The sequence below is a fragment of the Gavialis gangeticus genome, unplaced genomic scaffold (assembly GCF_001723915.1).
Source record: "Gavialis gangeticus isolate Ggan-Ray unplaced genomic scaffold, GavGan_comp1, whole genome shotgun sequence".
Lineage (NCBI taxonomy): Eukaryota > Metazoa > Chordata > Crocodylia > Gavialidae > Gavialis > Gavialis gangeticus.
Window position 1 is genome coordinate 9,776,468 of NW_017729034.1, and position 25,375 is coordinate 9,801,842.

The following is a 25,375-nucleotide window of genomic DNA, read 5'->3' on the forward strand; positions in this document are numbered from 1 at the left end:
AAAAAAACCCCTCTTTGAATTGTGCTGCTTCCAGAAAAGAAGAGGTGAGATAGAGGGAGGAGGGTTTCCCCCAGAAAATCTCCAGTCTACAGCTGTACATCTGTGAGGATTATGAGCCTAGGCTCCAGACTTAAAGAGTTTACATAAGTCCAGGTGGATGGCCATGCCCTTTAGAGCTTGGACTGACCTACATCATACTTGTGAAACTGAAGCCAATGAATATTTATTGCTAGATAGATAATTCCTTAAGGGGCTAATGAGGGTGTTTCAGATTCAGGCCCTGCATCATCTCCAGGCTCGGCAGCTCAGTAATTTGACAAGCATCCACCAGATGGAGCAGGATCTCAGGAAGGAAAAGGACACAGAGCCAGAAATGAACAAAGCTAAGGCCTCTTCTGCCTCTCTCCTCCAAAAGTTACAGGTATCGCACAATTAGCTGGTTAATTGGGAAATGAACTAAAACCAGCTGCGTGTGCAAAGTACCTGTAGCACCATAAAAAGCACCAGCCAGCTGTAAAGTTAGACCTAAAAAAGATGTACTAACTTCATAGCTGGTTGGTATCCAACTTCAATTTGTACCTGTAGCAGGGTCTCCCCTGCAGCTGCGGCTGGGAGCTTTGTCAGCTGACAGGACTTCCAGCTGCTGGGATGCATTGTGCCTAGTTGTTTTGGGAGTCTTGCAGACCCAGAGTCCAGCAGCTGAAGATTTTGGTTCCTGGCAGTGCACCTTCCAGTGCTAGGACTCAGCTGGGTCCCAGCAGCTGTGGGGTGTACCTGCAATCTCCCAGACCCAGCGGTGCATGGAGCCTCCTGGGGCTGGGAGATCACAGCTGCTGCAGTCTCCCAGCTCCAGGGGCTTCACGCACCTCCAAGACTGGAAGACTGAAGCGGCCATGATCTCTCAGTCCCCGCATTTTCAAGCACACCAGGGGCTGGGAGATCACAGCAGCTGCATCTTCCAACCACAGAGGTGTGTGGTGTGCTCCCTCAGCTGGGAGCCCTTCAGTTGAGGGGTCTCAACCAGGAGAGCTTGCTTCTTGTCAGTGCAGGGGGAGCCCAGGATCAGGCTCCCCTACACTGGCAATAGGGCATGATGGGATCTAATGAATGATCCCACACTCACACCTTCTGCCATGCACCTGTGACATGACAGGAGGCGTGACTGTGTAGATCTTGCATGAAAGTGGTGGGAAAGCTGCTTTGACTGTGTGGAATAGGCATATTCACATCCCCCTGACTCTGCAGAGGATAGGGATATAACATGGAAGCCCTTGCTACATGTTACATACACTACTCAATTAACTGGGTAACCATGCAATAAATTTAGACCTGCCACATGTGCAAAGTAAGACCAGCCACAAGTGCGAAGTTTGGATAGAACCAGTAAAGCTGGTTTCTATCCAGCTTTAACAGGAATGTGTAGCAGGGCCTGGAGAGACAACTTGAAGGAAGGAGAGGTTTACCAGGACAGAGCCGCCCTTCTCTACTGCAGGATTTAATCCCATAAAAGGATCTTCTGACTTTTATCAGGTTTTATCAGGATTCCTACTAACAATGCTGCCACCTGCTGTGACTCAATGGACATTTGTATCCTCTCTCCCCATTGCCCTTCTGTACACCTATGTTTACCTACACTTCAGTCCCCTGTTCTCATGGGCATCCTTCACCCTTCCTTGCAGACCCAAGCAGAAGCAGATGGGCCGGGGTCTGCTGGTTCATACAGTCCCAGCATGCCAGATGGAGAGTGTAGTGCTGACATACCTCCCTAGGAACCGGTTCTGGAGAAAGGACGAGACCTCCATCACAGGCAAATTCTGCACAGCTCCACTGCCAGTTGAGAACAGGTAAGGCACAGGCACACCCCTCAGGCCCACTCCAGAAAAAGAGCCTTGCTGGCTGGTCTCATGCCATGATCTTTCACCCTTTGAGAATGTGCTGCTCCTCTGGGAAATCTGAAGCTCCCCAGGAACTCAGTGCATGTGTTAAAGCCTGCCTCTGTATCTTCCCTGATTGTTGCTGGGTATGACATGCACCAGCAATGGAGGAGGAATTGGGGAAGGGCTGACATCCCATATAGGCTCCTGTGCCTACCCCAGTATAAGAATATGGAAATGACTTATAATGAATGTAGCCCATGATCTGAGCTAATGAGTCATTGCTTCTTGAAAGGGTAAAAGTCTCTGGAAATCTCTGTCCTAGACCAAATTATTTTCTACCCCTCACTTCCTTCACACTCATCTCGTCATTGGAAGGGAAAAGGCTGCCACTCAAGTCAGATCTATTGCAGAGGGCCTTATTAATGCTGTCCAAAACTGTGGGCAAATGGCATCTGCACCAGCTTCTCCTTGGTTTTGTCCTCATTTGTGCTCTCTACCTGATCCTTCCCAGTTTCAGCTTCATTTTGAGAGGCTCTGATCACCAGCATCTTTCATGATGGGGCCTTTGTCCGAGAAGGCAGAAACCCCTCCTGGTCTCTCTGAAATCTATGGCGGTTCCTGGGACATTATGGCCCAGGGTAGCCATCTTGTGAAAAACAGCATTGTCAGTGCCAGAGAGCATGAAACTGCTATCATCCAGCCTTAATTGACTTCTGGAAAGCAAGAGGAACAAAAAGCAAACCTTTCTCCCATTAAGGGAGCTGAAGCCCCCTCCCCCAGTGACCATGCCCTACAACTGTATCTCACAGCCAGGAGAATAGATGCCCCTCACTTTAGGATCTAGCATTCCCACAGCTGCAGGACAAAACAGCACTGGGAGAGGGTAGGCCCTTATACAGGTGCACAAGTGGGGAAGCCTCCTTCCCCTCAGGCCCATAGGCAAGGACTAAGCACTATTAATGTGACCTGCGTCCTTAATTATTATATAATTATTAATTATTAATAATGCCCTGAGTCCTTGAGCATGAAAACTGTCTCCCTGGAAATAAAATCCCTCAAGGCACTCCACCTCATCCTGTACACACACACACACACACACTGAGTTACAGAAAAGTCAAGCTGGAAGGGCCCTCCAGAGGTCATCCAGTCCAACCCCCTTCCTGAGGCAGGATCATCCCTATCCAAAGCATCCTATACAAATCCATAATCTAAACTTTTCTTAAAACTACCATCAACCCTGACACAATACAAGATATGACATCCTAACCTGCCACAGGTAAAGCAGGGGGACTACAGCAGCCAATGTCCCGCTTCTTTAAACAGTTGTTAATACATACTTAAGAGGTCCTGAGTAGAGGGCCATGCCCCTTGCTACAAAGGAAGGCAATCCCCTCCGGTCCATACCAATCTGACCATGGGGTAAAATTCCTTCCTGACCCCCAGTACGGCAAATGGTATCACTCTGTGCAGACAGGCAAAGCCCGCTAGCCAGGAACCTCTGACTTTAAGTCCCAGTAGAAGCACTGACATACCCCAGTCAAAATCCCCAGCCTTGGCTGTAGCCAACACCTAATGCCTCTGAGGGAGGGTTAAAAACACCCTGATGTATGTGGCAGAGGAGGACGTCTACACACACACCCCTTGCAAGGAAGGCTGGACACAAAGGTGCATTCCCCAGCATGCAGAGGAGGCCAGGAAGCAGTGAGCTTCCCAGAGCTGCTATTTCTCTGGTGCTCCTACTCAGTGGTGTGCCCAAGTGGCCCACACTGACCTATCCCCATAAACGGATTCAGGCGGGGTGCACGGGGGCGGGGGAGACGGTGTGCTCAGCAACACCCTTCTTCACCTGTGTAGCGCAGTGCTCATGGGCTTGTCGTGTTGTTCTAAAACCCAGGGCATGAATGCTGCTTCTACTCACCCACCCAAATTTGGTGGCAAGGGAAAAGGGGGCAGTAAGCAGTAGCAGGGCTTAGCCTCTGGGTTCCAGTGCCACAGCAAGCCTGCATGGCCTTGCTGTCATGTGGTCTGGCAGCAGCTGCACTAATGAGCCAGGGAGAACAAAGAGCTCACCGTTTGTGCTGCACATCCCACTGGGAGGTATGGTTGCACCCACTTTGAATCTGCCTTAGCCACATCACCCGTCTACACTTGGATGCCCTCTCAAAGCCAAACCCCAACTTTCCAAGGCCCTGGAACACAAGGCCAATTCATTACATCCCAACATGGCAACTCCTGTAAAAACTTTCTACCAAAAAAGAGACAGGAGATGCCTCTGGGACATAGAGCTGCCCCTCAGAGGTGCAAGGTCAGGCTGGCAGTCACCCACTGCCCTCCTGGGCAGTTCCCCATGAGACATGAGCAGTTGATAGAAGCAAGCATTCCTCCTCAGCTTTCTACAATTTGCCTAAACCTTTTGTACTCCTCTCACAGTGAAAAGATGTTTTGCCTGTCTCAGAACCTGACATTGACAGGAAAAAAAGGCCTTCAGCATGACTTGGCGATCGCCTGTCTGTAGGACAAGACCTGGACCACACCGAGTGCACCAGCCTAGGGAGATGCACTCTGAAACGTGTTCTCTTTTTCTGCTTCTGGGTAGTATTTCCTCCAAAAAGGACAGAACTGGATGCAGTCTTCATCTCCTGCCTTGGGGTAGAAAGACTGACCACGCTAAAACAGAATCACATGCGTACAAGGAAGAGCAAAACTTAAAAAGATTACAGAAGTAGTTTGGGAGTCCAGACTCCTGGATTCTAGTCCCAGCTCTGCAAGCGAGTGTGTGTAGCCTTAGCTTAGTCACTTAATCTCAGTTTCCCTTTCTGTAAAATAGGATAGTAACATCTTGCAAAGGGATCACAAGGCTGAAAGGACTGGTTCAATAAAATGCTCTGAGATCTTCACATTAAAGGTTCTAGGTAGGCAGAGTATTATTTTTATTAGCAAAGGCTTACGGCCCAGAACTGTATGAGCAGGAATCCATGTCATAGTAACACTAACACATACACACACTACTAGTTCAATCTAGAGACACATATAGAATTTGAGACCCTCTTGATTTCATGAGTGGCTCTACCATCCATTTATCATGTTTCCCCTTCACATGACAAGACTCCATGAGCTTTCCTAACTTCTAAATTAGGCTCTTTTAGGTCAGCTCAAAGTCAGATAAAACACACTGAGGTGAAAGAGCAATATCCCTCTTTTAAGCTGGTGTCAATCACTCCACAAGATACACAGCAGTGGAGAATCAGGCTCATCATACACATCATACCTGGAGAGCCATGGCAACACAGAATGGTCTTTCAAGGTCAGAGACTGTAAAAGGATGAAAAGGGCTGTATGGAAGGCCTAATGTGGGGGGCATGGACACAAATGTCTCTCTCCTTGTTCACCCCATCTCACTGATCCTGTGAGCCCTATGAATTTTCTAGGTAAAGAGAGGAAGGTGTTGCTATCTTTTCTATCCCTAAACCCATGTACCTTAGTGCACAGATCCCTAGATTCACTGGATGAAACCCTCAGAAGGGACATGCAGAGAATACTGAGGCTTCCTCAGGCTTGGGGAGGTTTTTTTCATTTGCCACCAAGGAAGAAGTTTGTCAATTCTACTCCAGCCAAAGTGAGTGGCTGCAGACCTATATAAGGCTCTCCTTCCCTCCAGTCCTCACCCTTCCCCAAGCTCTCCATTTTGTCCATTTGCAAGACAGCTGGCTAGCATACTAACTAGGAAGAGGCTACAGGAGTTTCTTTCTACCGAGGACAATTATATTTGGTGCCCCGAATAGACATTTTTAAGAGGAAATGCTTTGGAGGGCATCTTGAGCGATACAGCAGGCCTCAAAGGTACCAAAAATCTACCCAAGCACAGAAAGCTACCTCAGAAAGATTTATTTGATTAGGCGAGCCATCCCTATAGATACAGCCCAACTTGTCAAGTCTGGTGGCTCCAAGAGCTGCACCGTTCCCTTGTGCTGATCAGAAGCCTTTACACCCTTCCTAAAAGGACACTAACAGCTACCCCAGAGAAGCCTCCTAGCTGTACAGCAAGCAGCAGCAGCAATGAATGACTTCTGTTTGGGGGGCCATGCAGCAGGGCTGTGGCACAGGAAACTACAATGCAGTGGCCCTGCACCAGTGCTGTGGTAGAGGGGCAGCTGTCTGAGCTTCAGGTCCCTTCACAGCAGCTATATGCACCCCTTTTTAAGTGGCCCTGGCTGAGTTTTGCAGGAGCTCAGAATCACCAGGTCACAGGCCTGCCCCTAGCCAGACCAGAACACCAATATATGAGCCTCTTGTAGAAGCAGCACAGAGCTGCTGGATCTGCCTCTGCATCTTGGTGGTAGGGAGCATTATGCCTGCAATGTGGCCCCACTGCACCAGCCTAGCTGAAAAAGTCCCACCGTGACTAATGCTGTCATCATTCCACACAAGCCACCAGCAGATGAAAGCACTGGGAGTGTCTGCAGCACAACTTTAGTCATTACTATAGTTGCAAGGTGCCTTCCACTTCCACAGTGGTTTGAGTTCAAACACTGCACCTTCTTTGCCTCTTCTTTCTGACCTCGCTGATCCTTCTGGGAGGGCTTATCTAGATCAAACCTCCCCTCTGTCTTCCTGTGAACCCAGAGTCCATTTCAGGTGGGCAACAAAATCCAGCTCAGGTTCCTTCCACAGAGCTGTATTCACATTCTCGCTTCAAAAGGGATATGAATCCATTTTGGGTTCTTCCTCCTTCCAAGGCTGCACCCAAAATCCATTCCAGGAGGGCACAGAAATCGTATCCCAAGTCTTCTCTTCCTTCATGTTACAAGTGCGTTGGCCAAAAGACCAAACTTTCCTGAGTATCATAAACTGCTAGACTGTCATGGCCTGGCTGTGGTTGTCAGAAATGGAAAGAGGCAAGTCCTGGACATGGAATTATAATAAGTCTAAGAGGACTAGCTGCCACAGTATAATATTGAAAGAAACCTGGACACAACTCCACCCTCCATATGCATGAGGTCTAACACTGTTAGGTCTTTCCCATTTCCCCACTTCCAGAGACAACACAAACATCTTTTGAAAAAGGGATCTTGCCCTTCAAGCCCACAAACCCCAGTGCTTCATCCCTGTCATTAACTGGTACCCTCAGATCCAAAGAGCATATAGACTCTGTGAACAGGCTGGCACTGCTCTCTCTCCAACAGTTTTAATGTACTTGATTACAAGAGCTGTTGACACACCATTGAGCTGAGGGATTAGAATATAAAAATAAACACACACACACATCTCTGGTGCCACTGCCTGTGAACAGAAGGCAGGGTGGAAAGTGTCCGGGAGGGTGGGTAGGTCACACTTCAGTCTCATGCATGTACCTTGTGTTTGTAGCTGTGTGCGTGCGTGGCATACCCGTGTGACCAGCTTGGTGCATGTTAGTGTCTTTCTGATTAGAGGTGTGTGTGCACACACGTGCGTGCAAGTCTCCATAATCAAAACCAGCTGTTGTTCCCTAGAGTTCTGGGGTCTGGGTGGGAGCCAGGGGGGCTCGTCCTTTGAAGAAAACTCTGGGATAACTCCGAAGAAGGTTTCCAGAAGCTGCAGGAGGAAAAAAGGAAGGTGGAAGTGAGGGGGTGGAAAAAAGAAGCCACTATTATTACAACCACAGTTCTTAGCCATTTATCAAACTCTTCCCCTGACAATGGAAACCAATGCCACTCAAATCAGTTTGCAAAATCCACATCAGTCTTAGTCACACAACAAGAAACCAGAGGCCTGGGGGAATGCATGCATGCACAGCTCTACAACAGCAACAACTGCAGCTGATCATGAGCACCTTCAGCACCATGTGCCATTAGGCCCAGTTCTTGTCGCTTTGCCCCTCTGTGCCTTCTTTTTTCAGACTAGCACAAAAAGGGTGTAAAATGCTTTCTGGGAACTATAAACCCCCAAGGCAAGCTGTGCAAATATAAACAGTCACATTAGGTGCATAAGGATGAATGGGGCAAGGCCTAGTGGGCAAAACACCAATGCCCGCTAACAAGTTAGCCTGAGTAGTTCAAGCCCCCGCAAGCTTCGCTCAGTCACAAACCAGAACAAATGCAAAATGGAAGGGAAGTCATAGGGTTTTGGTAAGAAAGCTGAATTCAGTTTCCTAGGAACTATTCTAGGCAGAAGTACATGGGTGAAATGTCTGAAAATTATGCAAAATCTTTGGATTGTGTATTTTAAACAAGCCATCTGAATGTTACCAAGGCCCCTCTCAGACAGCTGGTGAAAGGTATTTTCTCTATTGGATTATCACTGTTTATACTGCTCTTAGCCAATTTTATTTCCTGATGTGCCATAGTGTGGATTGGTTTGTCCCCTTTCACATGACTAAATTCAAGCTGGGAGTCAGAGGATAAAACAAGAGAATAATTTGCCTCTCAACAGCACTTCTAACACTAAAGGATCCCAAAGCCTCTTTACAAACTACAGGTTGAAGAATATCACATACCATTGAAACTTAGTAGGTTTGTAACACCACACAGTTGTTCCATCCCAGTTTAGAAAAAGGAAATGAAACTACGTGTTACACAAAGGGGGAATTTAGGAAGGCAGTGTGTAGGCTGCCGAGGAAGCTGACATTAGGACCCTCTGAAAGGGAAAGCCCCAGGGGATCTCTAATGATGACAGACAGGAACTCAATGATATGTTGCTTGAGATGATGGCACCCAGGAAACACAGCACACTGTGTTTGTGTGAATCTCCTTTGTTTTCTATTGCTAATTGTTATGAAGATTATTACATAGCAGAGGGTTCCCTGGTTTTCTACTGCTAATTGTTATGCAAATTGTTATGCAGCAGAGAGTTCCCAAACTGTAGCACTGTTGATGTACAGAGCATGTGCAGGTGAGCTCTGAATGTGAAGCTGGCTGGACAGAAGGTACTGCTTCTGCTCCTTATTTCCAGCTAAATAGTATTAAGGGGTTTTTAGCTTTCAGTAAATATTTTCCAAATGCAACCCTTCCCCATAAGGCAAGATCATCCCTATGCAAACCATCCCATACAAGTCCTTGTCTAACCTATTCCTATAACCAGGGTTCGAATTACAGGGGGAGTTCAGGGGGGCTAAGCCCCCTTACCCCCATAAGAGACTAGAGCCCTCCTCGCAGGCTGGTCAGCCCTCCTTCCCCCTCACTCCCCCACAACAGCCCAGAGCCCATGTGCCACTGCGCACAGCCCCTGGCCCACCCCACACTTTTCTAAGCAGCCCAGGAGGTGGCAGCTCCTTTCCGCTGCCACTGCCACTAGCCCCAGCCCCGCAGTACTGGTGGAGACCCGTGCAAACAACCCCAACCCTGGCCAATTTTTTTTGCAGACCACCTCCCGCCCCCCCAAGTGTAATTCAAACCTGGCCTAAACCTATGTATAAACCCTGCTACACAACTACAAGACATTGTGCCCAAAGACACCAAAAGCACCTCAAGCTGCCACCAATAAAGCAGGGGGATGAGGACAGTCAGTGTCCTGCCACTGCAAGGGTTGTTAAAATGCATGCAAGAGATGCAAGAAAGAGGACCATACCTCCACTACAGAAGAAGGTAACCCCCGCCCCCACTTTCTGTGGCTGAGAATGGCAGAGGAGGTGGTTTATTCTCTGGTGGGTGAGCAGGGTGGTGATCTGTACAAATGTGAATGAGGGAGGAGGCCTCCATGAAATAACCCCTATATGAGGATGAGCCATGAGCTTTAAATGCTTTAAGAAACCTCACCTCCAGGCTAAGACATTGCTTCAGGACTGGCTGGTATGCCCAACCCCTGCAATTTCTGGACTTCCCTTGCAAGTTTCCAATCTGAGTATTGACACAGCTTATTAGCTTGTGAGACCCGGCAAGTCCAAAGCCTGAGACTGCTCAGCATGCAGCAGGTTTTAGTGGGGCTGTATAAAGTGGAAGGTAATATTGGTGGCCCCACCAAGCCACACGCACAATATTTGTTTTTTTCTGGTGTAGAGGGGAGAACTGAAAGGTTCTGTTCAAAAAGCTGGGAGATTTTTCCTGCCTATTAAGATGTGAGGTCTCATGAAAATGTTTTACCGAGAGGACTCTCTGGATGGCTGGAGTTCTGATATCCTTCCAGCATAAGGATAGCCTAAAAGTCAAACCTGATTTGAAAGATGAAGCAATTTTCATTTATGCTGGGTAAAACTCAGATTTTACTTATGTTTGCTTACATCTACTTAATTCAGATGTCTGGCAGTGAAACATAAAAGGCTATTATTGTTATTATTTGTAAAAGATGCAGTATGTCTGCCACTTCAAGTCAGGACTGGGAAACTCCAAGTCCTCCAACAAAACCTGAGGAGACAAGACTTAACATAACTGAGATTTAAAACTTAAACATGAATCAATAAATTTAAAAAACAAGCAAGGAAGCCCACCCACCCCTGTATATATACACATACACAAAATCCTTGTAGGTCTCTATCTATGAGAAAGAAAACAGGAGTACTCCCTTCATCCTAAATGAGGCTCTTCTTTTTGGCAGGTTATGTTTCTGTTTCCCAAATAGGCCCATCTTAATTTGGCAGATATGGGAGCCTTGTATGAAGGGGAAGGAGGAAGCATTTAACCTAGAGTTAAAGCAAGCCTGCATAACAGAGGAAGAGTTTGGTCTTGCCACTGAGCCTCTGTTGTTTTCAGGCTGTTTTCTCCGAATGGTGAGTGAGAAGACTGGGCCAGAAGCCTCCCCCTTCCCCATACACACATCTTCTTTAAATAGAAACAGCCATCTGATCTCCAGAGATTATTTCAGCTACAGGCCTCTGAAAAGACTATCCCATCCCTGTCAGAGTGGAGCAGCTTGCAGCTAGATCACAATGAGCAAATGCCAGGACTAGCACTGAATGCAGCGCCCTGGTTGAGATAGCCAGGTTGGCTTCCAGAGCCCAGGAAAACACACCTTGGAGCCCAAAGCGTGAGAGCTGGAAGGCAGAGCTGAGCCCCTGCAGTGCAGCAATGACTGTGATAGCAGTGACTGGCTATTGCCTGGTGTATTTAGCAATGGGAAGCCAAGAGCAACTGTCACAGCACTGACGGCAATCAGCATGAGGGACTACAACCGGAGAGCGGCAGTGAGCTAAATGTAGCTCAGCCTGGAATTCAACCCTTGACCCTGGATCTCAAGCACAACCTATCCTGGCAGCTATTTTTGTTCAGAAATCTGTCCTAGTCCCCTCGGATTTGCACAGATCCCAGCGTCTCTTCCTCTGAGGAAGGAAGGGATGGGTGAGGGGAAGGAGCCCCAGAGGAGAGAGCCCCTTACTCTCATGCACCAGCAGTGGTCAGGAGGCAGGGGGAAGCACACCATGTTCCTTTAACAGGATGTACCCAGGGGAATCTGGGACATGCTGAAAGCCCTGCTCCTTTCGTCAGCTCACACAGGAATGTTTAAACATAATGGCTGCTGGCACAAGGAAGCCTTGGCCATACCTTCTTACTCTGGCTGTGTACAGTCTTGGCAGAAGCAAGGAGACACAGCTTGTGCCGCCTCAGAGGAGGGGCTGGTGGCCCAGGGAGAGTGGAGTCAAAGGAGGCTTAGAGCCATCCTTGCGCCGCTTGCATGCTGCACTGGCTGGGTATCAGGCAGCCCCCAAAGTCAGCAACCCTGATAGATTGCCTGGTCCAGCTCTGCAGCCTGGAGCAGCCCATAGCACTCAGTGAAGCCCCGCACCCTTCTACAGCCAGCCAGCAGGCCCCCCAAATGCCAGAGGTTTCTGGGGGCTAGCCTTGCACTGGGGGAATTCTCCTCTGTACTGCTTGTGACACCTTTACATCTCCTGTATATCACTGGGTAAGGGCCAAAATCAACACACCGGCTTTCTATAAACAGTCCATCCGTGCCCCAAACTCTGGGCTGGTATTTGGCTAATTTACCTTGAAATGTCACCCTGCTCCACAAGAGGAAACACCATAAGTTCCCAGCCCCAACATGTCTGTGAGCACAATGGTGCCAAGTCAATCCTTCTCATAGCCCACTCACTAAGTGAGAAATCATGACTAATGCCATCAACTTGGTGATGATTAAACATTGATTGATGATCTCCCAGTCTTTCAGAGCAGCAGCTTGATGGCTGTTTCCGAGGCCAAGAAACACACCAACATAAGTCAGGAGTAATGCTGCTGAAATCAGCGGAGCTACCAGGGATTAAGCTAATGCAAGGGCAGGACCAGATGCTACAGACCAAAGTCTGCCCCTGGTGACCCCCATGCAAAGCTGTGGAAGTCAGTGGGGCTATTCACTGGGAGCATAACAAGGAATTCAGGCTGCATGGTTAACAGGAGCCACAGGGGACTCAAGGGGTCCCTGGGGAAGCCTAGTGTTGGCACTTCCAAGCTCCCTATATGTTCAAAAGCACCCATGCTCCACTATTATGTATAGGGACCGCTGTAATTTGGGCTTCAGGGGCAAGACCAAAATTCAGCATTTCCTCCGAAGCCCCTAAAACTACAATTTGGCTGAAAATGGCCTGAAACTGTGGGAGAGAAGGAGGGCGGGGGAAAAAGTTAAAAAACTTACCTGAAGCACAGGAAAAAAAGGTAGCAGAGCTCTGGAAACCCCACATATTTCCAAGGGCAGCCTAGTACGGACTGAGCCCCTGCTGGGGGTCAGCCAATCAGGTTGTTTGATTCCCCACTTTGGCAGGGAGTTTAAAAGCCCTGCCCAGAGTGGAGCAGGTAAGTACCCCCTGCCCTAGGGGCTGCAGGCATAGGTATGTCAAGTGCCTGCCTCCACAGTCAGGAATGGGGCGCAGGACACCCCTGCTGCAGGGGCTTCCCCCAACCCAGCATGGGTTTCCCAAGTCCTGTTTTGCTTTGCTGCTCTGCAGGAGTGGGGGGGAGGGGGAATTTCCCCCTACCCCTCTCTTTGCATGGCGGGGCAGAACATGGCTCGGGAGAGCTATGCCAGGTGGAGGTCCCACCATGCCAGGCGATGCCCCTGTGCTGGAGGCACACTGTGCCCTACGCCCAGCTCTGGGGGCAGGCACCTGGCAGGGGTCTCCCAAGTCCTGCTCCGCCCCACTGCACAGAGAAGGGGAGGGTGGAATTCCCCTCCTCTCCCATGTGGCAGTAGAGCAAAGCAGGGCTCAGAAGATCCTGCACCAGGCTGGATGAATTTTTTACTTGTACCAGGTGGCTCTGTTGAGCTTTGATGCTCAGCTGCTCAAGTCCATTCTTGGGGAGAGGAAACCACAAGCTGGAATACCCCACGTACGTAAGAGTGCCAGCTGCTCATGAACAGCTGAAGAACAGCCTCTGTGCTGCTGTTCAATGGTAATCAGCCCCATGGCAGACTCTCTCAGCCAGTCAGGCATGTGGGAGAGCCCACCCTGAAAAACACTGAAATTGGCTCAGGCAAGGCTGCAGGGAGCCTGCTCCCCATCCCCCACAATTCCCCTGTCAGAGCTTGAATTGCAGTGGTCCCTAACCACATATAGCTACTCCTTACTTAATGTCATAGTTACATTTTGAAAAACGCTTTTTTTAAGCAAAACGATGTCAAGCGAATCCAATTACATTACAGTAGTTACCTACTAGCAGACGATGGCTAAACAACGTTGTAACCGAACATTGCACGGCTTTAAACAAGTATGTTCTCTAACAGATCAGCAATGTAATAAGAAAACAACATTAACCAAGACGATGTTAAGTGAGGAGTACCTGTACTCTGCCATATATCACACAGGGCTCCTCCTGAAGGAAATTCTCTTTCCTGTCCTGCTTTGCACTTCTTCAGATTGTTTTGAAATGTGGGTCTCCTCCCCTCCTCCTCCTGCATCAGCTTTGTGGCATGATTCAACATGTCCTCCTTCCATATTACTCTGCTTGTTCTAAGATTTCCTCAGCTCTAAAGATGCTGTAACCTGACTGAACAATTTCCAGGGCGACCATGGCTACCAAAGCCCGGAGTGTCATTTTAACCTAAGCTCCTCAGGAAAATTACACTAAGAAATTCCCCTGGGTGCATGTGCCAGGTGCAACACGCATCATGAGATTCTCAGGGAGACGTGCCCCCCAGAATGCTGTAGCGAGGAAAATTTCACAGCCACCATCAGACTTTCACTGACGCCGAGCGCCACACAGTGATCTATTTTTGACTAGTAAAAGGATATTTGAGAGATTTGGGGTTCCCCACTTATTTCAGCTCTATTGGACCTAGCATCCTGTGTGGGTGACATTAACAAGGGTAGGAAGGAGGGAGTTGCAGGCACTGATAGGTTATCTTGTCTATTTAACCGAAGGGGCAGCTGGTACCTAAAAAGGCTTCCCAACCCATGAGGGCTGAGTGGAGGACACTGGGATCTGTGCCCTTTACCCAGTCTTCATGGAGCCCAACCAACCCCCTACCCCTTTAGCAAATTAGATTGGCAGATGTTAGCTCACCACTCCCCCTAGGCAGCGTTAGTGCTAAGCTTTGCATAGACAGTTAGATCATTCACCACCTCCAAGGTGCAGAGACATGCACATGAGTGTTTCCTTCCACAGGCAAGTGAGTACTTACACAGGAATCCTACACAGGGTGACGTGTGCCCATGTTAGAAGTGCCCTCACTTCATATACTCCCCTTCGCTCACATAGTCCATAAAAGACCCTGGCAACTCAGCAAAATCTTCCAACACAAGACTGGTAGAGTCCTCACCCAGCAGGTCACTGTCAGGCCGGCCTGCCTTGGGGTGGGCAGGAGGAGCAGAAGCAGGAGCAGAGGGAGGAGGTGGTGGAGGGGCTGAGGCAGCTGTTTGGACAAAGGTGGGTAAAGGACGAGGGGGGACTGGTGGCTCATCACACTCTTCCAGTTCCTTCTCCAGCTCTGTGGAGGCTGGTCCCAAGACGTGGTAGAGGCTGGGCAGGCGAATGTCAAAGCGCAGGCCAAACTTTGCAAAGAGTTTGTCATTGAGGGCATAGAGCTTCTCCGAAATGTCACAGCCAAGGTGGGATGAGAAGAGACGGGCAATGTAGCGATCCTTCCTCAGGAGAAGGTACAGCCTCTTCCGTGGCCATGACACATAACTGCAGTCAGTCTCTGCTGTCAAGGTGACCTACAAGGGGCAAGGGGGAAGGAAGGGACGAGAACATGATGGACAGAACTGCTCAGCTATGGGGCTTTTGCCTTAAAGTGGGGCTCTATCCTGAAAGGGAACCACTACCTATTCTTTGCTCATGCCCCTGCCCCCACCCGCATGTCCCGCCATGTGTTGGACAGTCGGATCTGCTGATCTCAGTGCCTAAAATGGTGGCTTTCACTTCTGTTCACCCTACAGAGCCAAGGCATCTCACAGCTAGAATTGTAAACTACATTCTATTTAGAGAGGCACTTCTGCCCCCCTCTCTTCAAACTGTACCCCCATTTGTGCCTGCACAAGGCCACTGAAAAGACCAGGAGAGAAGTACAGGTATCAGTGAAAGCCTGGCTTCCTGCAGGACTTTTGTCACTAGGGTTGGGAACTGATTTCAATGGGGAGTTTGACCTATAAAAGGTTGTGGGCCAGTCTTTCCCTGCACACCATTGTGATGGGCTGCCCCTCTTGAGCTGGGCTCCAGGCGTGCATGGTTTAAGAATGCCTGGGGACTGGAAAGCAAAAAACTTTTCCTCTTGGGCGTGACCCAACTTCTCAGCTCTAATAGAAGCAGCAGCTGCTGCTGTGCAAAAGTCTACTGGATTTCCTGACAATGTGGTCTAGTCTTATTTTCATGCGATATTCCTGATATTACCACTACTGGGGCAGACTATAAACAGCTGCTTAACAATGCTACAATGCTGCACAAAAAGGAAGGATATCACAGGTGGCTGATATTTGAGAGAATGCTGTAATTATGCAAGTAGGAATTGCACCAAGACATTAAAGGTTCAATTTATTTGTTTTTGCAGAAGGGTTCAGGGCAGGGGTAGGCAACCCTCAGCATGCATGCCAGAGTGTTGCACGCAAAGGCATTTTGCTTGGCATGCATGCCTCCAGGCGGAGGGCATGGAAGGTGCCAGGGCTGCAGCTGCACTGCTACAAGGGTCAGGCCCTTGTGGCTCCCCTGCCATCTGCCCATCTTACAAATCAAAGTTGTGGTTGTTTTTGGCACTCTGCCCAAAAACTTGCTGACCCCTGCTTCAGGGTGGGTTTTTTCCCCTCTTAGATCTTGCCAAGAGAAAGCCAGTGTCTTCTCCAGCAAGAGTTATTCAGAAACTCATCAATAAATTAAACTGTCTTTGGTTGGAGCAAAGCAAAGCAGGTCAGAGAGTAACTGAGATGCAGGTATGAGAACAGTGCCATTCAGACCATACTGTAGGGACTCCCCATACATCCAAGTATCTCCTTACCAGGGGACCCCAGGAGGGGTTGCTTGGAAGCCAAACATGGCTCAGGTTGCACCCATGTGCCCTTGAGTTTGATACTGAATGCCCTGCAGGCAGCTGCCTTGTGAGACACGGGAACTAGAACATGAGAACTTCCCCAAGACGGGTTGCGAGTGACTCAGGGTCATGCCAAAACCTAAAAAGGCCAGGCCAGGCCAGAATCTTCCCGACAGGCTTTTGCAAGGAATTGAAACTGCCCCAGCAAATCTCATCTTTTGCTCACAGCTAACAAAGAGAAATATGATACCCAGCTCAGCAACACACTCATTACCATCTCTCTCTCTGTGCACCATCAGCTCTTACAGCTCAGGCCTCTTACAAGAAGAGTAACCATGTAACCCAACCCAGTTCAGCCCCTGCGAGCCTGCCAGCTGCTGTGCAATCCAGGTCAGAATGCGGGCATTAGCCTGAGCCCATTACCATCAGCCTTTTACCCTTCTCCAACATACAGAGAATGGAGCAGTAGGGCTGGAGTGCTGTTGTAGCTATCAGGGTGTCCTTCCTGATGCCTGGAAGCTTTGCTTGTCCAACAGCTCTCCCAATTGTACAGTTGAATGGGCTACTAGCATGGAGCCAGCCATGGGCAGATCTAAGGATTTTGGAAAGTGGGGTATCGGAGCAGCAACTTCTGCTGCAGGGGTGGCTGCAGCACCTGCTCCTGTCCCACCCCCCACACCAGGGTGGGCAGACCATGCTGCTTGTAAAGCAGTAGGGGACTTTTTTAAGGTCCTCAAGCAGGTAAAAATCTCCCCTCCCTCCCTTCCCCTTCATGATCAGTGGCACATTCCCTCTGCTCCCCCTTTACTCCCCCCACTCCCCGCTGCTATCCCCAAACGATATGGAGGGGGTTGCAGTTCCAGAGCCATTACTGCTTCACTCCAGCTGAGCTGCACATGGAGCTAGGCTCATTTAGAGAAAGCAGCAGCAACAGGCAGGTTCCCTTCTTGTACAACTGCTCCTGGGCTGGCAGGGCAGGAAGGAAGGACCTGCCTACTGCTGTCACTGTGCACAGCTAAGCCTGAGCAGGAAAAGCTCTGGAGCCCCCCCGCAAATCCATTGGACAGCAAGAGACAATAGCAGTGGTGGGCAAGGGAGAGGATGGAAGGCAGGTGCCACTGAGTAGAGGGGAAAGACTTGCTTTAGGGAATGGAAAAAAATGTCCCCAGCTGCTGCTCCCACAGCATGGCTGACTGAAAGGGGTGCATCCACACCACTGCACCCTCACTGGATTCACTCCTGGAGCCAACTAAGCACAGCTGTTGAAGTACCTTCCTTCCACAAACACACTAATTTCCCAGAAATTGCCCAGTTAGATTTTCAACCTCCGGGAGGTTGCTCTTAGCTGACTATGGGACTTGAGACAATCCATTTCCTTCTCTGTACCCTGGTTCCCCCATTTGTAGAATGGCAATGAGTCTGTCCCACCTTCTAGGGTAGTCACAAGGCTGACTGCACTGCTTGTCAAGTCCTCTCATTTCTTCCTCAGGGAGAACTCTTCAGAGGGCACAATGTGGCCCCCATCAGCTATCCCCTTCCTCACAAGCCATGAGCTATGAGTTACCAAACCTGCTGTAATCCCTGGAATGATTCCCCTTGTGATCCACCAAGCCTAAGTTTGTCAGTGGCAGCTGATTCATCTTTCAAAGTAACCTCAGCCATGCTCTCTCTCTCAGTAGGAGGTGGAGGAGGCCACATTTACACCTGAGAAAGCAGAAAGCACCATTTACACCAGGTCTGAAGTTGGCTCCCTATGCAATGTATTATCTTGCAATAACCCAAATTGCACTCAGGCAATTAGTGAACTCCCTTCTCTCTGCTATATTTTAGATAGTGGCCATTAATCTCCTGACAAGAATTAGTCAACCCCAGATAGCAGAGAGAGGGGCTGATCCAGCATTTTAACAACCCTCCTCCAGAATAGGAAGTACTCAAGTACTATGGGGTTAAGAGCCCAAAACAGGCAGCCTCAGGAATACAATTGCTTCAAACAACACTGAGCAATCTGGCACCAGAAGAGCCTCTGATCCTTCTAGGAGGGACATCTACACTTGAACCTAGCTGGATGCAGGTATGAATCACCCTCACTGTTCTGGGGCCATGCAACTTAATAGTGCAGATATTACACAGCATATGGAAACAGAGCAATGACTCCAGTTTCCCAGCTACACCAATGGCCCTTACGGTATCCTGTAGCCAGCTGAAGACTGAACACTTCAAAAGAAGGAAGAAACAGGTTAATGCATCGGATGACAGTACCAGTCCATATGATTTGCTATGGGTTGGTGGACTAACAATTCGCGCTCCCTGCCCTCACCTCCCTCTCCCATACATGTGCAGAACAAGGAAGAGCAAGTCTGAGCAGCTCTGGAACAGTCAAGGGGTTACCTGGAAGGTTCCTTCCTCAGAGGGCCGCAGCGACTCCCACTCAGGGGAGTCCATGAACTGGTAGGGGAAGATGTAATGCAGAAACTGTCCATCCTGGCTCACTCTGACCCTGGAGAAAGAGAATGGGTGACAGACTTAAGCCAGAAAAAGGCCAGTGCAAGCCATACATAACCCATTCAGATTTAGGCCAAAACATTTAACACCCGTTTCTTTCCACCTCTTCTTCAGGCCTTCCAACCCAACAATATTTTTTTCTTGTTGCCCTTTTTCTGGTCGCTTCAAGCTATCCATGACTTTCTTCTACTGCAATGCCTAACTGAAGAGGTGGACACAGAGGAGCCACTGCCTCCACAGCAAGAAATCTTCATCACAGGAGCCTAAAACTGCATGGGGTTGTTGTTGTTGTCCATGTGGCTCCCTGAACACCCATGGTTTGCTTTGACTTCTTGTGGCCTCACTGCCCCTTCTGAGTATCCCTTTTCCCTATGGCTGCTACAGTTGTCTAGCAACATCAAGGTGAGACATGACCAACACTGGTTCAGGTCTATGGGTCTCAAGCAAAGAAGAGACTCAGTGTCTGAGAAATGGGGACCTCTTTGCTCTTAGCTGATTATGGGACCATCCATTTCCTTCTCTGTACCCTGGTTTCCCCTTTTGTAGAATGGCAATGAGTCTGTCCCATCTTCTAGGGTAGTCACAAGGCTGGCTGCATTGCTTGTCAAGTATTTTGAGGTTTCTCAACTCAAGGCGTCAGGGAAGGACAAAATATTGTTTGCTCAGCTTTCTAATCTGAATGAAACTCAACCTGTGGAAGCCTCCCTCCTGCTCCTTTTAGGCTATTGTTCATACAAAACCCTGAAATAGCCTATAAAAAATGCCAAAGCCCTCATACTCCCCTCCTGTGCAACACCATGTAAAAGGAGCAGGGAAATGCTCCACTGTATCCACCCATAATCACAGCATACAGCAAGGTGTGGGGCTGGGAGGGCCAGCAGCAGAACCTCGGATCCCAGTCCCAAACCAGTTGTTACCCCAGTGAAGCTGAGGCTCCCATTGTAGGCTGTCTGGTACATCTAGAAAGAACGTGGGGAAAAATCATAGAATCATAGAAAATGAGGGTTGGAAAGGGCCTCAGGAAGTCATCTAGTCCAACCCCCTAACTCAAGGCAGGACCATCCCCAACTAGATCATCCCAGCCAAAGCTTTGTCTAGCTGAGTCTTAAAACCTCCAAGGATGGAGAGTTCACAACCTCTCTGGGTGACCTGTTCCAGTGCTTCACTACCCTCCTAGTGTGAAAATTCTTCCTAATATCTAACCTTAACTTCCTCTGCTGCAACTTGAGACCATTGCTCCTTGTTCTGTCATCTGCCACCACTAAGAATAGTCCAGCTCCATCCTCTTTTGAACCTCCCTTCAGGCAGCTGAAGGCTGCTATTAAATACCTTCTCACTCTTCTCTTCTCTAGACTAAAAAAGCCCAGTTTCCTCAGCCTCTCCTAAGAAGTCACATCCCCCAGTCCCCTCACTATTTTCATTGTCCTCCACTGGACTCTTTCCAATTTGTCCATATCCTTTCTGTAGTGGGGGGCCCAAAACTGAACACAACACTCCAGATGTGGCCTCACCACTGCTGAATCAAGGGAAATAATCACTTCCAATGACCTGCTGGCAACCCACCTACCAATGCAACCCAGTATGCCTTAACCTTCTTGGCAAGAAGGGCACACTGCTGGTTCGTATTCAGCTTATTGTCCACTGTGATCCTCAAGTCCTTTTCTGCAGAGCTGCTGCCCAGCCAGTCAGCCCCCAGCCTGTATTGGTGCATGGGATTGTTCTATCCTAAGTGCAGGAATTTGCACTTGTCAATGAGTTTTGGCAGTAACCCACTTTGCTGATATCTCCCACCGGATTTTCTCTGTAGGTTTCCTCCCTTTCACAATGGAGAGCCAAGGAGTGGTGGAGCATACGGGCCTCAAGCAGGTTTTATTCCAATAGAACATGTTTTCTACCAGGCCCCCATACACTCTGTATAATCCTAAAATACATGGGACAGGCCTGAACAAAGGCTTAGGAATTAGGGCTCCTGGATTCTCCACTGATTTCCTAGGCCATCATAGGCTTTACCCCTTTGTCTCAGCTTTCCCAGCTATAAAATGAGAGTAATACACAAATATTTTCCAGTGGGAAAGTGCAGTGAAGATTAGTTATATTTTCAAGGAATTGAATAATGCAGAGAGCTGAGTCAGCACTATGAACACCCCACTAGCCAATGGCACCCTCCAGATACAAGGTGCCATTGGAGTGTACAGCACTTATTTGTATTATTATTTGTTATCTGTTGTCACTAGTCCTCTTCAATACATGCTATGTGACAGAGGAAGGTGATGAAGAAAAAACAGTAAGCCATCCACCACACCCATGCTCCCAGGGTGGGGAGAAATCAGGCTAAGAGCTATTAATATTTTATTGTACATGAGCCTAGGGCAGGGGTATCAAACATGGGGCTGGATCATCCAGCCCACCTCCAGGACCTAGATATGGCTCTTGGAGCCTGTTGCTGTGACTGTCTGAGCTGCACTGGTGTGGCTCTGGTTCCCAGAGATTTAGCACTGCCACCACTCACCCTGCCTCCTACCCAGTTGTTATTAGTGACTGAAGTTAGCAGCAGGGAGAAAGTGAGGAAGGTGAATGGCAGCAGGACTAACCCCTGTGTTCTGGAGCCATGTTAACACAGCAGGGTCACAGCCATGTTGACACCACTGCTGACAATTGAAGGTTGTCCAGCCAGCTTCCAAGAAGCCCTACAGTGTGGATCCATCTCACATAGCTAAATCAATTTGACACCCTGGTCTAAGGTGATAAACTAGCACTCAAGCAGATCTTAAGCCTTCAGAAGGCCTGATATCCTTGCCCAAGGAGCAGTGCCCAAGAACAGCATCCCCAAAGAAACGTTCAAGGAGCTGCAGACAGCTGCAATGCCAGGGAATGTTCTTACCTCACTTCTCAACCTTGAACAACTTGCCACCTTGTTTGGATTTGCCTGGTCCCTCATTCCTGGTACTCAAAGGATCCTGGCAAGCTATTTGAGTTCAAAGTGGCTTCCATTTCTGGTCTCTATCCTTCCTCTCCAATTGACTGGATCTTACATGTAGTTGGGTTGGGACCATGAAGTATTTTAGTGTCTCATTTACTTTGCTACACTTCAATTTTTCCAGATGAAAACTACACAGCTAGTATGCTAACATCGGAGATTCCTTCAGTCACTGCAGTACTAGCACATTCCTTTGAGCCATGATGTCCATGAAAGGTTAACTTCAGAGTCTTTCACAGTCACTGCACTAGTGCAAGTAACCACAAACCCAGGTGTGTGAGGGCAATAAACAGCTATGGGGAGGGATTCCCAAACTATGGCCTGTGGATATTCAGTGGTCCACAAGGGCACCACTTCGTAGTCTACAGCATGAAGCAGCATTGATGGGTTAAGGGGAAGGAGAGCTGCCAGGTGAGGCAGGATCCAAAGAATCCGCCTGTTACCAAATACCCTGCAGAATGAAGAAGCTGCAAGCCACTGACTCTGTCATTGTGAGTCGGGAATGTAGCCTTTTTCTTTTGACCTACTGTATGAAATGGACTGTTGAATCCCGCATCAGTTTCTAGAGACAGGCATCTGCATCATGGGGATTGCCAATCCAATTTCTACCCAGCACTACCATAAGCTCAGTGTGACTTCCCTCCCACCTGTACAGGTTGCTCCTTGCATACTGGCAAGGTGGTGGGAAGTCAGCATTCACCTATTCTATTGATAGAAGCCTCTAGACATTCCCAAGCTGTTTGCCAGCATCTCCCACCAGCACTACCATCTCTCTAATATAGCAGAAAACAAATGAAATGAAAAACAACCCACCCATTCCCTGTGAGGCTGAGTAACCAGATTCATGATATATACTACACGGTCCTCCAAACCCTCCCTAAAATACTACTAATAAACATTACCTAGTTCTGATGTAGCACTTTTCATGAGCAGATCTTGGAGCAGTTGACAAAGGAGGTACCCTCTATTTACAGATGGGGAAAATGAGGCACAGAGAGGTGAAGTAACCCACCCCAAAGTCTGCCACCAAACAGTAACCAAGCTAGAAAGTCTCCTGAGAATTGGTCCAGTGCCCTATCCATTAGTCCAGACTGCCTCCCTCCCAATCAGTATTCCAGGGTTCAGAAAGGTAAAGTCAGGATAAGGTACAGCCTACCTGCCAGAGAGAAGTAGAGACAGGCGGTTGATGGGTGTCTTGCCTTCTAGGGCATAGCTCTGGTCTCTGGTCAGCGAAAGGACCTGTTCTTCACAGCATTTCACAATCTCTTTGTAGACCTGGAGGGGCACCTGGAGAGGCTGGTAGATGGTCTTGTAAAGAAGATCGAATTCTTCCAAGAAGGTGTCCTTACGGAGCAGGTAAGTCAGGTGAGCCAGCTGAAGCAAGCAGGCCATGACCAGCAGCATGTTCCAGATGAAGATATCCAGCCCACAGACATCCAGCCAGCCCCAAAGAGCATAGCAGAAGTAGCCAATGGCCAGTAGGCTAAATATGTAGATGGATCCAAAGATCCCACTTCCCCCCATGTAACCCAGCAGAAGGATGCAGCCAGCTAGATGATAGGCTGCTTCCTCCATGCTCTGCTTCCAGACTTCACATGAAAGAGGCTGAGAGAAGATCTGGTCCCAAAAAGTGCTGTTTCTACTCATCCTTTCCCAGTCTCCACCTGCCCCAGCCATCCTGGTTTAGAAATATATTGTCATACAAAAATCATACACAGCCAGCTGAAACCAGAGCTGCAGGGCAGCCCTGCGTCTCCTGAGAGCTCTTCAGACCCTCCACACGGTGCTTCAGAGCACCATTTCCAAATAACTTTCAATGGCTTTCTTTGCTCCCGGAGATACAGCTACTTTTTCTTTCTGCTGGTTCTGGGTGCAGGAACTGGTTCACTGGCCTCACCCACTAGCCGAGGCTGGAGAAGACAGAGTAGGCAAAGACAAGTCTGAACAGCTCAGTCAAAAAGAAAGCAAAGGCCTTTAGGTAGAGAACTCAGAGCAGGGGACTGAGAAGGGATCCTGTTGCACTCTCTCGCCAGTCCTCCAGAAGTGAAAATAGACACACACAGAGCAGCAGGGAGGGAGGGAGAGAGGGAGGGCAGGGGGGAAGTACAGGGAGCTTGTATTGAATTTGGAATGTGTTTCACTTGGCAACGGGTAGAAGAGAGACCCCAAAAGGATAACCATGTTTGGAATTGAAATCCAAGGAGTAAAAGCAGCAAGGGGAATAGGCAGGCACTGGCCACTTAACATAACTCAGAGGACTAGATAAGCTTAGTGCAGAGCAAGAAGGGGAAAGGGGCTAGTTTACTGCAGTATGTGCATGTAATATGGTTACACACTGGTTTTGGAGAAAAGGGTATTATTAATTGTGCCACAGATAAACCAAAACACTACCTCCGTTCTTGGGCTGTTAACTCATAGTAATGGGGAAAAGTGTCAGGAACTTTTTTCTGGTAAGGATACCTCTCAGACTGTGGCTTAGCCTTTCATGGAAAGTGATGGCAGCTCCACCATGTGAGACACTGAAATTTAGGATGAATGTCCACTTGGCCACATTACTTATGCCCTGGACAAACTACAGTAGATGAGCCATGTAATAGTAAGAGCTTTGCTAAGAGCAAGAGTTTTGCACGCTGATTCCATAGGAGGCCGGTGAAGCGGCATGTAGCCTCCTGCTCTGTGAGTGTGACCGAGCCATGAACCTAGATAGTAGAATGTTGTGATATGGGGGAATGTGGTAAACACCAGGTGCGTTGGATCACGAATCATCCCCATTTTCCTAGCTTGAGATAACGTTGTTTGCTTCAGACTATATAAGCTATGCATTCTTGGGTTGCTATGGGTTTCTCCGCTCTGGCAAGTGTTCCGACTTGCGTGGAGCCCCAGCACAGGCTATCACGTCCCTAGGATTGGGACACTCCAGGGCCAGGGGAACCATGTGGGGTAGCGGCTGCTGCCTAAGGCTGATGTGAGGTGACCATCCTCTCTACTCTGTTCTATTGCCTGCTTCTACAAGTATCCTTAAATAAAGCTTTGCACAGGTGAAAACAACCATAAAGACGTCCTTTGTTCAAGCGTGGGGAATCTGCTGAACCCAGTAGTTCATTCTAAGACAATTGGTGTCAGCAGTGAAATTCCCCTGATATTTAACATGAATTTATTTAAGAAGCTGTGGAAGGGGGAGGGAGAGGGATTGGAAAAAAGGATGCCGGGTTGACCCGACACTGGGTTGTGGTATGAAGTCGCAAAGGCACTCTGTAAATTGAGTTCATCTGTTTATTGGAGTAAGCAGGAGTGCCCTGTAACGCCCACTGAGGTGCAACAGTAGATTGAGGGAGTTTAAGTCTGAGGGGGAGAGCGGTGCTAGATGCACTGTCCCTTGGCTGCTCCTTATGGTGCTCAAATGTCTGAGCACACAAAATGCCCGTCTGCAGGAACAGCTCAATCAGGCTGTCCATTGGCAGACACATCTGAATTTGAAAGGTGGTCCCCTAAAGCAAATGTTGTACTGAATCTTCTCTTGCATCCTATTGTTGCTATTTGTATTGTAGCTGTATGCTTGTTATTGTGGACACGCTTTTTGTACGTGTGCATTCGGTCCCTCGCCCATCTGTGTAACATCCAGTGTATACGAACTGCTTAGGACGATTGCGAGTTAGACCTC

General features: G+C 48.7%; 2 protein-coding genes across 7 annotated transcripts in view; one reads left to right on the forward strand and one right to left on the reverse strand.

Moving 5' to 3' along the window:
* Positions 1-4,781, forward strand: part of PLA1A (phospholipase A1 member A) — a 36,285-nt gene extending 31,504 nt beyond the window's left edge. For 2 of the 3 annotated variants that reach the window (XM_019527445.1, XM_019527447.1), the window contains 2 exons: positions 1,680-1,844; positions 4,474-4,781. In XM_019527445.1, the coding sequence (XP_019382990.1) occupies positions 1,680-1,844; positions 4,474-4,603 (295 nt within the window). In that variant the 3' untranslated portion in view covers positions 4,604-4,781. Of the gene's footprint in view, positions 1-1,679; positions 1,845-4,307 lie in introns of all 3 variants that reach the window. The other variant, XM_019527446.1, reaches the window with a different exon arrangement.
* Positions 4,782-7,031: 2,250 nt separating this feature from the next.
* On the reverse strand, positions 7,032-23,801 carry POPDC2 (popeye domain containing 2). 4 transcript variants are annotated; one of them, XM_019527451.1, is made up of 4 exons: positions 22,871-23,801; positions 18,624-18,732; positions 14,535-14,931; positions 7,032-7,448 (listed from the first exon to the last, which is right to left on the reverse strand). In XM_019527451.1, exons 1-4 carry the CDS (start codon positions 23,389-23,391, stop codon positions 7,363-7,365), a joined length of 1,113 nt encoding a protein of 370 aa, XP_019382996.1. In that variant the 5' UTR covers positions 23,392-23,801; the 3' UTR covers positions 7,032-7,362. The 4 variants fall into 4 exon arrangements, 3 of the variants coding, with proteins under 3 accessions (XP_019382996.1, XP_019382993.1, XP_019382994.1); XM_019527448.1 differs by having other exon boundaries at positions 7,361-7,448; positions 14,397-14,931; positions 22,871-23,800; XR_002099454.1 differs by having other exon boundaries at positions 7,370-7,448; positions 13,556-14,931; positions 22,871-23,800.
* Between the last annotated feature and the right edge of the window lie 1,574 nt (positions 23,802-25,375).

What these genes read in the sequence shown, in the direction of transcription:
- POPDC2 (XM_019527448.1), bottom strand. Translation starts at nt 23,391, where the DNA reads ATGGCTGGGGCAGGTGGAGACTGGGAAAGGATGAGTAGAAACAGCACT. An exon ending in TCTCTACTTCTCTCTGGCAG is followed by an intron (nt 18,733 to 22,870) that starts GTAGGCTGTACC and finishes CTCTTTCTCCAG; the next exon opens with GGTCAGAGTGAGCCAGGATG. An exon ending in CTGAGGAAGGAACCTTCCAG is followed by an intron (nt 14,932 to 18,623) that starts GTAACCCCTTGA and finishes TGCCCCTTGTAG; the next exon opens with GTCACCTTGACAGCAGAGAC.